This window comes from Muntiacus reevesi, chromosome 2 (genome assembly GCF_963930625.1).
Source record: "Muntiacus reevesi chromosome 2, mMunRee1.1, whole genome shotgun sequence".
In the NCBI taxonomy this organism is placed as follows: Eukaryota; Metazoa; Chordata; class Mammalia; order Artiodactyla; family Cervidae; genus Muntiacus; species Muntiacus reevesi.
In genome coordinates this window covers 76,518,186-76,530,765 of record NC_089250.1, presented here as the reverse complement: position 1 = coordinate 76,530,765, position 12,580 = coordinate 76,518,186, and the positions used below count along the sequence as shown (strand labels likewise).

At 55.4% G+C, this 12,580-nt stretch overlaps 1 protein-coding gene across 1 annotated transcript; it reads left to right on the top strand.

The window, feature by feature from the left end:
* The first annotated feature begins 293 nt into the window (after positions 1–293).
* On the top strand, positions 294–5,107 carry KCNG1 (potassium voltage-gated channel modifier subfamily G member 1). The gene is made up of 2 exons (XM_065919824.1): positions 294–1,067; positions 4,337–5,107. Exons 1-2 carry the CDS (start codon positions 294–296, stop codon positions 5,105–5,107), a joined length of 1,545 nt encoding a protein of 514 aa, XP_065775896.1.
* Positions 5,108–12,580: the final 7,473 nt, after the last annotated feature.

Sequence of the window (12,580 nt, the reverse complement as noted above, 5' to 3'; positions counted from 1 at the left end):
AGAGGAGGCCCTGGTCTCTCTTCCTCTCCTTATCAGGGCACTAATCTCACCCTGGGGGCTCCACCCTCCTGACCTCATCTAAGCCTGATGACCTCCCAAAGACCCCACGACTTAACACCATCCAGTTGGAGGTCAGGGCCTCCCCCTATGAATCAGGGGGAACACAATGCGGTCCATATGGCCAATTAGCTGCAGGATCCGCATTGTGTCCGGATACTTGGGAGTCACTGAGGCTCTTTCCTCCCTTCTCCCCCACCCCGCCCCCAGGCTGGAGAGGGATGTGAAAGCTCAAAATGACCCTCCTACCAGGAGACAATTCTGATTACGACTACAGCGCCCTGAGCTGCACGTCGGACGCGTCTTTCCATCCAGCCTTCTTTCCACAAAGCCAGTCCCTCAAGGGTGTCTTCTACCGCCGGGCCCAGCGGCTGCGGCCGCAAGACGAGCCCCGGCAGGGCGGCCAGCCCGAGGACCGCAGGCGGCGGATCATCATCAACGTGGGTGGCATCAAGTACTCGCTGCCCTGGACCACGCTGGAGGAGTTCCCGCTGACGCGCCTGGGCCAGCTCAAGGCCTGCACCAACTTCGACGACATCCTCAACGTGTGCGATGACTACGACGTCAGCTGCAACGAGTTCTTCTTCGACCGCAACCCGGGCGCCTTCGGCACCATCCTGACCTTCCTACGCGCGGGCAAGCTGCGGCTGCTGCGGGAGATGTGCGCCCTGTCCTTCCAGGAGGAGCTGCTCTACTGGGGCATCGCCGAGGACCACCTGGACGGCTGCTGCAAGCGCCGCTACCTGCAGAAGATCCAGGAGTTCGCCGAGACGGTGGAGCGGGAGGACGAGGACGACGCGCTGGACAGTGAGGACCCCGGCAGCGAGGGCCCGGCTGAGGAAGAGGGCCGCCTGGGCCGCTGCATGCGGCGGCTGCGTGATATGGTGGAGAGGCCGCACTCGGGGCTGCCCGGCAAGGTGTTCGCCTGCCTGTCGGTGCTGTTTGTCACCGTCACCGCGGTCAACCTCTCCATCAGCACCCTGCCCAGCCTGAGGGAGGAGGAGGAGCAGGTAAGGGCCCCGCCCCTGCCCTGGGGGAGGACGGGGCTGCTGCCGCAGGCACCACTCCCCGCCCGGAGGGACGCGTCCTTCTCTGCCTGCCCTGTCGCCTCCTCCAGGAAGCCTGCCCTGACCGCTCTGGCTCAGTAGCATCCCACTCCATCGCTGTGCTTACGTGTGTTTACAAAAGTGTCTACCTATGTGTCGTCCTCCTCCACATGCAGACCTGAGCTCCACAGCCTGTTCTTGTCCGCGCTGTGCCCGCTGCCCACGGCAACACTGCCCAGCATGGGAGAGGTGCTCAGCCACTCTGTTGAATGAATGGGTGGATGGATGGATGATGACGCGATGTATGATGTGCCTGGCCCCAAGCTGAGCATGTGACGTGCACCACCAAAATTTGTTTCATCAGCTTGCATTCTTTCTCAGCCTTCCCAATTCCCTTACATGAAAAGATCCCAGAAAGCTCTTTGGGGTCCTGAATATGATGTTCATTGATAGATGTGTGTGCGCAGGCAACCTCAAATAGTGAGCATTGCTTTCTGTTAAAGAAGGGAGTTCCCATATGTGTTTACTCCAGGGCATGATGGGGTGCGTGCCCAGTTCTCAGGGATACCACTTACTTACCGGCGGCTAACAGGAGCCAAGGGCTGGGCTGCCACTCTGCCTGTCTCTTATCTCCCCAGCGAATCTTCCAGCATCCCAGTATGGGACGTGTTCCCACACCACTTGACAGCTGAGAACACTGAGGAAAAGCCGCTCACCCAGATGCAGGTCTAACTGAGTCTGAAGTCTGGGTTCTTATCATGGAAGTGTGGGTTCCACGTGGCAGCCTGGGCCCTCATGTAGCCCCTCAGCTCAGCCTCCGTCTGCATGAGACCCATCTCTGGGACCCTCTCCCCACACCTAGGGGTTCCAAAGTCAAGGCTCAAGACACTGAAAAGTTCAGACAGGTGCAACTTGTGTAGGCACTGGAGAAACAGGTATGGCAGTATGAACTGAACATAAATATCATGCCAGCCAGCATTTATTGAGCACTGGCTGTATACCATGTATGTGCTAAGGGTTTTACGTGAACCCTCTGATTTAACATTAAAACCACTCACCACGTGAGGGTCTTTCCATACACACGTGTTATGGGGAAAGTAGCAATAGTGTTACATTTATAACTCTCAGGGAGTTTCTGACACTTCTTTTTGAATACACTGAGTTTTAAAAGCCAGTGTTAGGAAAATACTCAATCAGTAAAATGAACCCTCAATTAGTAAAGTGAACATTTGAGATGCATGAGGGGTAGTGATGAACCAGGCAGGGTTAGAGCCAGGCAGCCTGAACTTGAATCCCACCTCGTACACTCCGGCTGTGCTTCTGTAGACAAGTCACTCAGCCTCTCTGTGCCTCCGTTTCCTGACATGTCGAAGAGGTTGTGAACAGGCCCACCTCACAGCGCTGGGAGGGTTCAGTGAGTGAGAAGCGATTGGAACAGCGCCTAGCATTGCACATTCAGGAATCACTGTGAGGATTATACGCCCCTCCCAAAAAAGGGGCAAGTGTGTGTCCCTGGAGACCTGTCTGGAAGCAGCCATGCTTAGTATTGATTTCTTCTTGGCCCCAACACCCACAATGCTGATTTTATCAGGAAAATACTAATAAAACCACAATTTTATTCAACTTCTGATACCTGCTTAAAAAAAAAAAGATACCCAGCCTTTTTCACGACTCAGTGAAAAGGTTGTTCTTCAGTTCATTTGGGGGACCAGTGGGGTTCACTGTCTCACCCGAGCAGGCGTTTGAGTGCCTCTTGTATTCAGGCTCCACGGGGCAATCGGGGTGACCACAGCGAGTCTCCAGCTTCAGGGCGCGTCAAGCCTCGGTCACAGCCCCGTGACCGTAAGTATGGGGCTCAAGCCAAGAGGGCTCTTGTGAGAGGCCCACCAGCCGTGCTGGGGATACTTGGACGGACGCACTCCAGGAAGGCTTCCCAGAGGAGGGGGCTTCCTGTCCCAGAAGTCTGAGACCTCCAAGCCTCACCAAGTATCAGTTCATCTCTCCAGCTTCTCACGTATTCCCAGAGAAAGAGCGAGTCTGATAGAACCCGGCTGTGCCCCAGAACCGCCAAGATGCCCCAGGTAGAACCATTTATGCCTTCCCCCCTGCCAAGCCCCTTTGAGGTTGAGGTCTAAACTGGGGACGGTCCACCACACTGCAGATCAGAGAAGGAACCTGCCAGCCTGCGTGGCAAACGCGCAGATGTGTCTGAACGAAATGTGGAGTGCTTTCTCTGTAGCAAATGGTCACAACATTTAAAAGCCAGGAGAGTTCATGTAAAACTCCAAGTTTCCAGCCTCTCTTTAAAAAACAGATGAGGCAGCCTCAAGACTGAGTTGGCCTGGCGCACCCCTCGGGGGTGCCGAGCAGGATGGCCAGGCTCCCCAGCGGGCCTGCACCCAACCTGGGCCACCTCCCCTGGTTCCCCTTGGCCTGCCTGGCCTTCACTTGGCAAGCTGTCTAGAGACAGGCCAGTGCTCTGCCATCCATCCCGGTAACAGATCACCCTGGTAACCGCGATCACCTGCCCTGGCCCTGGGGCCTGAGAGTGAGCAATACACAAACCATCCACCCTGTAGGGCTACAGTCTTCCAGGGCAGGGCGGGCAGGTGAGCGGGGCTGAGACAGACCATAAAAACGGTAAATAAGTAACTTGCAAAACATATTTTGGAGGCGGGCATGGCAACCCACTCCAGTATTCTTGCCTGGAGAATCCCACGGACAGGGGAGCCTGGCAGGCTACAGTCATTAGGGTCACAAAGAGCCCACACGACTGAAGCGGCTGAGTACGCATACACCCTTGGTGGAATTCATATTGCAATACCTAAATGTGCCAGATCAGCTCACTATGCCTTGTATTTGTTATATGTCAATTGCATCTCAATAAAAATAAATTTTAAGAAGAGAGAAATCAGGACCTCCTTTGGGGATGTGATGAGTTTGAGACACCTATCAGACCCCCCCCAGGAGGCAACTCGTCTGGAGTCTGGAGTTCAGCAGGGAGGCCTGGGCGGCAGAGAGATTAGGGGTAGTCAGGGTTGAGAAGGTGCTTCAAGCTCCAGGCTTGCACGGGATTGCCCAGGCAGTGGGCATAACCGGAGAGAGGGGACCCAGGGACAGGATCGCACCCAGACCACCTTGGCCCAGGTAGCACCCCCCAGGACGGAGCCCCGCGCTCCCCGCTGGTGGGACCGCTGACCTCCACCCACCCCCACCCCCGCCCTCTCTTCCAGGGCCGCTGCTCCCAGATGTGCCGCAACATCTTCATCGTGGAGTCGGTGTGCGTGGGCTGGTTCTCCCTGGAGTTCCTCCTGCGGCTCATCCAGGCGCCCAGCAAGTTCGCCTTCCTGCGGAGCCCGCTGACGCTGATCGACATGGTGGCCATCCTGCCCTACTACGTCAGCCTGCTGGTGGACGGCGCCTCCGCGGGCCGCCGCAAGCCCGGCGCGGGCAACAGCTACCTGGACAAGGTGGGGCTGGCGCTGCGGGTCCTGCGCGCGCTGCGCATCCTCTACGTCATGCGCCTCGCGCGCCACTCGCTGGGGCTGCAGACGCTGGGGCTCACGGCCCGCCGCTGCACCCGCGAGTTCGGGCTCCTGCTGCTCTTCCTCTGCGTGGCCATCGCGCTCTTCGCCCCGCTCCTCTACGTCATCGAGAACGAGATGGCCGACAGCCCCGAGTTCACCAGCATCCCTGCCTGCTACTGGTGGGCCGTCATCACCATGACGACCGTGGGCTACGGCGACATGGTACCCAGGAGCACGCCCGGCCAGGTGGTGGCGCTCAGCAGCATCCTCAGCGGCATCCTCCTCATGGCCTTCCCGGTGACCTCCATCTTCCACACCTTCTCCCGCTCCTACCTGGAGCTCAAGCAGGAGCAGGAGAGGGTGATGTTCCGCAGGACCCAGTTTCTCATCAAGACCAAGTCGCAGCTGAGCAGCATGTCCCACGACAGTGACATCTTGTTTGGAAGTGCCTCTTCGGACACCAGAGACAATAACTGAGCCCAGACGACGCACCTCGCCACCGCCACCGCCAGGACGCGCCCCCCGCCCCCAGCCCTGCGCATCCTCTGAGGCTTGACGCTGTCACCATCGCTGCAGAAGCCTCCAAAGGCACGTGCTGCTTCTGAGCGCGGCCCTGGCCTGGGACGGACTGAGCCACGCCCCCGGGAAGGTGGCCCCACCCCGGCAGGGGGTCCCTGGTCCCCCGCGTCCCGAAGCCAAGCCCAGCACACGGCCCTGACGGTCCCTCCCACCCAGGCCGCCAGCCTGTTCCCCAGTGAGGAGGTGGCTTGCTCTTTCCACCATGTAAATAACATGCCCTGCAAAGACTCGCTTTGTGGGGCTGCCTAGGGGACAATACAAGCAGCAGCTACAAGTCCGTCTTGAGTGTGGATCGCGTGCAATTAAAGAAAACCGGTGAAAAAGAGAAGAAGGCCTTCCCTGGGGCTCCGTGCAGAGAGGAAATGGCACTTCCCAGTAAGCCAGCCAGCGTGGTACCGGAAGTATCGGGATAGTCTTTTTCCTCGGGTCCTCGCACCCGGTGTGGCCCCGTGAGGTTGGGGGAAAGGGACAGGGTAGAAGACCCCTTTGGGAAATTGCTGGTAAATACCGCCTCCCCTCGCTCTTCTCGCTCTTCGCTTCTTCCCCTCTCCGAGGCCCTCCTCCCCACCTTTTTCTTCTCTCCCATCTCTTCTGCACATTAAAGTCTCTTTCTCAAACTTTTCCCCTGAGGCAACCCCAACAGCGAAGTGGACATCGAGTCAGCCCTGCTGACTACGAAGGTGGAGTCACTTCACTTTATCTTTAAAAATTAGCGTGGGTTTTTTATTCTGTGTCACAGTGATCTTAACTTGGGGGGGAGGGGGAATGCTTCAAACCGTTTACCTGAATCTAAAGGCAAACCTAGATTGCATTAGATTGATGCTTTGGGAAAATGGACCTCAGTTTTCTGGGCCGCCCGAGAGCACAGTCTGAAGCCCCCAAGGGTCTCTCTGGCCCCTCAGAGACCCGCAGAGCACCCACCCGACCGGAACACATCACGACCTCGTGTAGTGTGGAAGATGCGGGGTAGGGCCTGAGACCCAGGCCAGCCCACCAGACCTACTGTGCTCTCAGGGTTCAGAGGCCTTTGGTGCCAATCTGGGGAGGGGCTTCCCATCCAGGTGGTGGGCACGTGCCTCCTCCACCCTCAGAGATGCTGCCACAGCATCGCTGTCTTCACCCCCTCCCCTGGGCCAGTTGCAGAAAGTAAGCTCTAAGATAAAGCTGAGACTTCCCTGGCAGTCCAGTGGTTAAGAACCTGCGCTTCCAGCTCAAGGGACACCGTGTTCCATCCCTGGCCACGGATCTAAGATCCCACGCGCCACACAACACAGCCAAAAAATAAAAAAGTGAACAAAGCAACTCTGGCCCTTCACCGTCCCGCCTAAACCCGCAGAGGTGTCCATCATGCTGAGAATGACGCCCGAATGCCTGGCATTGCCTGGGCCCGCCCGCCTCTCCAGCCCCATCTCTCCCATCTGTCTCACTCACTCCGCTCAGTCACAGCGGCCTCCAAGCTGCGGTGTAGAGGCATCCAGCCCCCGCCCAGCGCGGGCCTTCACACATCCGTCCCCTGCAGGGAACAGCCTTCCTGGGCACACCGCGCAGCTGGCTCCGTCCCACCGCCGCCCTGACCCTCGCTGTAGAGGGTCCGCCCCGGCAGCCCCCGCCGCCGCTGTCTCCCCCACCCAGTCTATCCTCACACCCGCTGACGGGCCCTGGAACCGCCTCCTTCACTTCCTGCTCCTCCCTTACGGTCTGTCTCCCGCCCAAGGAGCCCCGAGCGCACGTGGCAGGGACCCAGCCACACGGCTCACAGCGACCGACTCCCAGCGCCTGACGCAGGCCCGGCCCGCAGCCGGGACTCAGAGTGAAAGAGCAGGCGGAACCAGCAAGGCCGCCCGAGAGCAGAAGGGCGTTTGCTGTTAATGCTGGACACTGGGGCTTCTGGGCGCCTCTCGCTCTCCCCATCCCCGGGTCTCTCTCTCCCTCTGTCTCTCTCTCGTTCCCCGGTGGGGAGGTTGGACAAGGGCTCCCTCTGCGCAGTAGACATGCGGGGATGCGGGCTGGAAATATCACACCAGTCACGAGAGCCTCGTTAAAGGCTCCCCTGACACCTGCTCCCAGTGACTCACGCCTGAAAAGTAAGTTTTCCGACTAATTAGCTCTACCGTCCCCAGCCCGCTGGGTGTTACAGCGATCGGGCACTGCTGTCACAGTAATAATACCTTAGATTTATGGAATGACCTTTCTCCCCACTCCGAAGTGGCTAAGAGACATGGGAGACAGCTGAAAATGCTAAACAGACAGAAATGGGACACGCAAAGAGATTTAAGACGGAGCCTTCAAAAACTCCAGGGAGAAGCGGGTAAATGGCAGAAACCATCGCAATATCATAAAGCAGTTATCCTCCAGTTAAAAATAAATCAATTTAAATTAAAAAAACAAAACTCCAGGGAGGGGAAATGGCGGGGTCTGGGGGAGCCTTGACCGGGCCTCGCTGGGGGGAGAGCTATGCCTCCACCACTCCGGGGACAGAAGAGGAGCCGGGGTCACTGAGGGTCCAAGTTTCTGGCATCTTCCTGCCCAGATTCTGGTCTGTGCTGGTGGCCAAGGTGGAGACCCAAACATGGGCACCTCTCAAGACCTCCCTTGAGGGACAAGGAGCCCAAGATACTGACCTTCACGCCCAAAGTGGGGCTTAAGGATTCTTTGTCCAAATTAAGAATCCCAAGGCCTCAGGACAGCTAACTAGCCACTTCTAAAACCATCATCAACTTGATCATCATGGCTTTTCCACTCCTTTTTTTAGCAATATGAAATTTGATGCACAAGCCCAGCTATAAGTCAGATTAAATGAAAGGCATTCTAATTGAAGTAGGGGCCCAATTCTTCCCCTGACTGTAATGGGGGCCTTCCTTTTGACCCCCTTACAGGCAACTAACTCCATACAGCTGTGGATGGCAAATGGCAGTCACTGCTCTGGGGGAAATGGCAAAGCAGAACTTTCCCCAATTTGTCTTAGTTTTTAGGATGCATGGAGATGCCCCCATCTCCAGCTGAGCTTGGCGCTGCCCTAAGACTCACAGTGGGAGCTGGGGAAGGTTGATTTCTCGACACAGATTCTTAGGCCCACGTGTGAGCAGGGCTGGGACCTCCCACCCTGGGCACAGAATTTAGGAGAGAAAAAAAAAAAAACTTGGTCATCAAGATAAATCATATTTTAATGCAGTAACTTTTAAATCAAGATTAATGTTCTACAAACTCACAGTGACCAACACAAAGATAGGATCTGCCTTTGCACTTGCGCAATTGGACCCACGCGCCTCGCCTCCTGCCTGGACCCCAGAATGTCCTGCAGCTGAGTTCCAACCACCCAAGCCCATCTCCCAGGAAGCGCAGGCGGAAGCCCATAGCCCCTGGCACCGCAGCTGCTGGGCATGGGCCCCTTCCCCTTGGAGGGGATCAGAATGGCCCCTGGCCCCCCTCCCTACCAGAGTGAACATTCCAGAACCAGGCCCCTGTCCTCGCGGGGCCTGCACAGCGATGGGGAGGGGGAGAGAAACATTGAAATGAGAACTGAAAAAAAATGCTTGCTGATGGTGAGCACAGGATGACCCGACAGACAGTGACTGGGGCCAGAGGACAGGCGGAGAGTGGGCCCCGAAGACAGTCGGGGAGGGACTCTCAGAGGAGGTGACTCGCAATGAGGACCTGGGGAGTGGGTGGGGCAGCCCTCCCAGCAGGCCGGACAGTCGCGCAAAGCCCGGAGGTGGGAGGCCCCGGGCATGTCACTAGCTGTCGAGGGAGCCTGTGGGCCCGGAAACACGGCCCCCCTGGGAGCAGCCTTCCTCCCAGGGAGGAGACCCAGGTCTGCACAGCGGACACTCTGAACAAACATTTCCGAAGACCTCACTCGGAGCCCGGCCCTCTCAGAGCAGCTGGGGACAAAACAGACAAACAAACCACAGAACTGGACTCAGTCCCTGCCACAGAGGGGCTGCTGGATCCATGGGGAAAGACATGTGAGAAAAGACTTCTGCACAGACGGGGCGATCCGGGTGCAGGTGCCCAGGGCTGTACCAGCATGGAGAAAGATGATAGCTGGGAATTCCCTGGCCTTCCAGTGAGAAAGGCTCAGATTTCACTGCTGGGGCCTGGAATCACGCCCTGGTTGGGGAACTAAGATCCTGTAAGCTGCTCGATATGGCAAAAAAAAAAAAAAAAAAAGGCATCAACTAAAGGAAGCATGGTTTACATTCAGATTTGCATTTGTTATTAATAAAATGGCCTTACATATATTTTCCTTCAGGAAAAAAAAGACATTATTCCACCTAAAAAAAAAACAGTGTTCTCCTGTCTCCCCGCCCAGTCCTGTTAACGTACATGGGGACTCGCCCACTGAGCCTGCTCCACGGGGCCGGCCCCCGGCCTCTCTTATGTGCATTGCTGCCCGAGCCTCCTCCCCGCTTTCTCCGCGCACCTGCCTCCCCTCCCATCTGCTTTCAGCACAGCAGCAGAGGGGCCCTGTTGGAATGCAAGTCAGATCACACTCACCCGCTGCTCAGAGCGCCCCCCCAACCAGATGACGTCCCATCCCACTCAGTCAAAGCCGGAGTCTCTCAGCCCCACCTGCCGGAGCTGGTCTGTCTGGTCTTCTCCTTATCTCTGCTTTTACACCAACCTCTTTACTCAACGAGCAGGCCAAACATGGCCCAACCTCAGGGCCTTTGCAGTCACTGCTTCCTCTACCTGGGCGGCTCTCCCCTAAGGTACGTCCACGTGCCCCCTCTCTCTTCATTAGGGTCTCTGCTCAGACGTTGCTTAAACAGAGAGGCTTTATCTGACCTCCTGCCGCCAGCCTGCACAGAAGACCACACTCCCAGCATGCCCCAGGGTACTGATATTCCCATGCTTGGACACCCAGGGCCTGGAGGGGCTGCTCCTCCCAGGACGGCCAGTTCCTAGAGACGGGGAACCACGCACTTGCAAGTGTGCTTTTCAAATACAAAGCAGCCAACCTGGATGCCATCCCCTCGACCACCTCTTTCCACCTCCCTTCTCGGGGTCTCACACACCAGGCCGCTCTCCACCCGCCCTGATCACCCCAGCGCCAGACCAGACCACCAAGGACAGCCCCATGACCAGAGCTCACTGAAGCTGTTCAGCCAGCCCATCCTAAGCCTGCTCACCCCGCCTCGCCCACTCCTTCCCTCGAAAACCACAGCAAAGCTCTTGCCCACAGTTTCCCCTCCCCCTGCCTCTGACCAGACCTGGTTCTTCCCCACGTGGCCCCCCGCAATGGGGGACATACCCTTCTTTGGGGAACGATGAGTATAATAAACTCTCTTTTCAGTGGCAATTGTCTCCTGACCTGTTGGCCTCACCATACCTGAATAGAAATAAAATGTATACTTTAAAACACCTGCCTGTTAACCAGCTTCATCCTCCTCGAAGAGCCTAGTTATCATCCAATACCTTATATATTTATCGCTCATGGGCTTCTCTCTCCACTAGCTGACCAGCTCCATGAGGGCAACAACCTGCACAACAGTATCAGCAGTCTTTGATAGCACCTGGCACATAGTAGGTGCTCAATAAATATTTGCTGAATAAACAAATCTGTGAATCCCTTACTCTATACAGAGGCCTACAAAATACATACACACAGCAACCATATTTGTCCATACATATGGTGGCATGAGTCTCATTATAATCTATTCCTGTTTACTGGCACCCCAACTAAGCAAATAACCCACCACCACCCCCAGGTCACCCAATGATTTCTGCCTGGAAATCACCTCCACCTGTGAATGTGGTTCTCCACCAACTTCTGTGTATTATGACAAGATACTGTAGGAGTTAGTCCGAAAACATAAAATAGAGCCCACGATATTCTTTCATTTTCTTTTCTGAAAAGAACATGCCACTTACCCAAGTGACCAGAAAATATACAAATAAATAAATTTGTTGTAATAAATGTAAAGCCACCAACTAGCCTTGCCTTTAAAAATGCAGGGGAACACCTAATAGGATTACATCCCAGGTCTGAATTATTGGGTAGGTATTGGCACTCCACCATGTTCATTATTCTATATACACGAGACCCCAAAAAGAAGTCCTCAGAATCATTCTCTAAAGGATACAGCCATTTAATAAGGGACAAGCCCAAAGAGGTGGGTACGTGACACCATTTAACAGAACCACTGCTAAATAGATAGAAGCTGTTTTTCCATAAAGATGAATAAATGGGAAACGTCTTATTTTAGAAGCTCAGGGGGGGTTGAAATAGGCATAAAACTTACTCAGCAATGAGAGCTAACCAAGGTTTCTGGGGACAGTTGTGGGGAAGGAGAGGCACTGTAAGAAGAGAAGCAATACCTTATTCTGTTGCCCTCAGATATTCAGTCTTACCCACGGCTGCTGGACTGGGCCTTGCTTTCAGAGGAAAATAAACTAGAAGGCCCAGGTGAAAGTACATCCCCAGACACCAAGATTTATGGTATCTGGCAAAGTCTTGGGGTGGAGTCTTAACCACTGGCCCACCAGGGAAGTCCCAAAAACGCACTTCTAAGTTACTGCTACTTAGATGAACCAACCATCCCAGTCTGCTTAGAACTCGGGCTTCCCCAGGATGCTGCATTTAACATTTGGTGCTAAAGACTTCCAAGGTGGCGCTCGCTCGTGGTAAAGAACCTGCTCGCCAATGCAGGAGACAGAAGAGATGCAGCTTTGATCCCTGGGTGGGAAGATGCCCTGGAGGCGGGCATGGCAACTCACTCCAGTATTGCTGCCTGGAAAATTCCATGGACAGAGGAGCCTGGTAGGGGAGCCTGGCAGTCCTTGGGGACACAAAGAGTTGGACACGACTGAGCGCACACTCACACACACTCACACACACACACACTCACACACACTCAGTGCTGAACTCAGAAAAGTCCCAGGAAAACCAGGATGAGCTGGTCACTCTACTGCTCATCAGGCATTCTCTGCTTGCAGTCAGAGGCATATCTGGCTGATGTGACTACTGTTCCGATTTTACAGGTGGAGAAACCAAGATACAAGAGGCAAGGTGAAGTGTATGTGACCACATGGCCAGTTAGTGGCAGAGCTCAAATCAGCGATCAGAACTTTTGACCTCTAATCCAGCACTCTTTCCAAAATATTCATTTCTAAGGAGGAGTTATTAGACCCCAGCACAACACTCACCGCCATGTTGGGTGGGCACCTGTGGTTTGCCTCCCCAGCATCTGGCTATGGTCCCTGGGACAGAAACTCTAGTGGCTCATCTACCACCCACTCTCCCTGTCCTCCTTACTAACAAGCCCCAGTTCTGTCCAAGTGCACTGCCGCTGAGATAAATGCTGCATCTTCCAACCTCCTTTGCAGCTGGATATGGCCAAATGAAAACAGTTGTGGCCAGTAAGATAA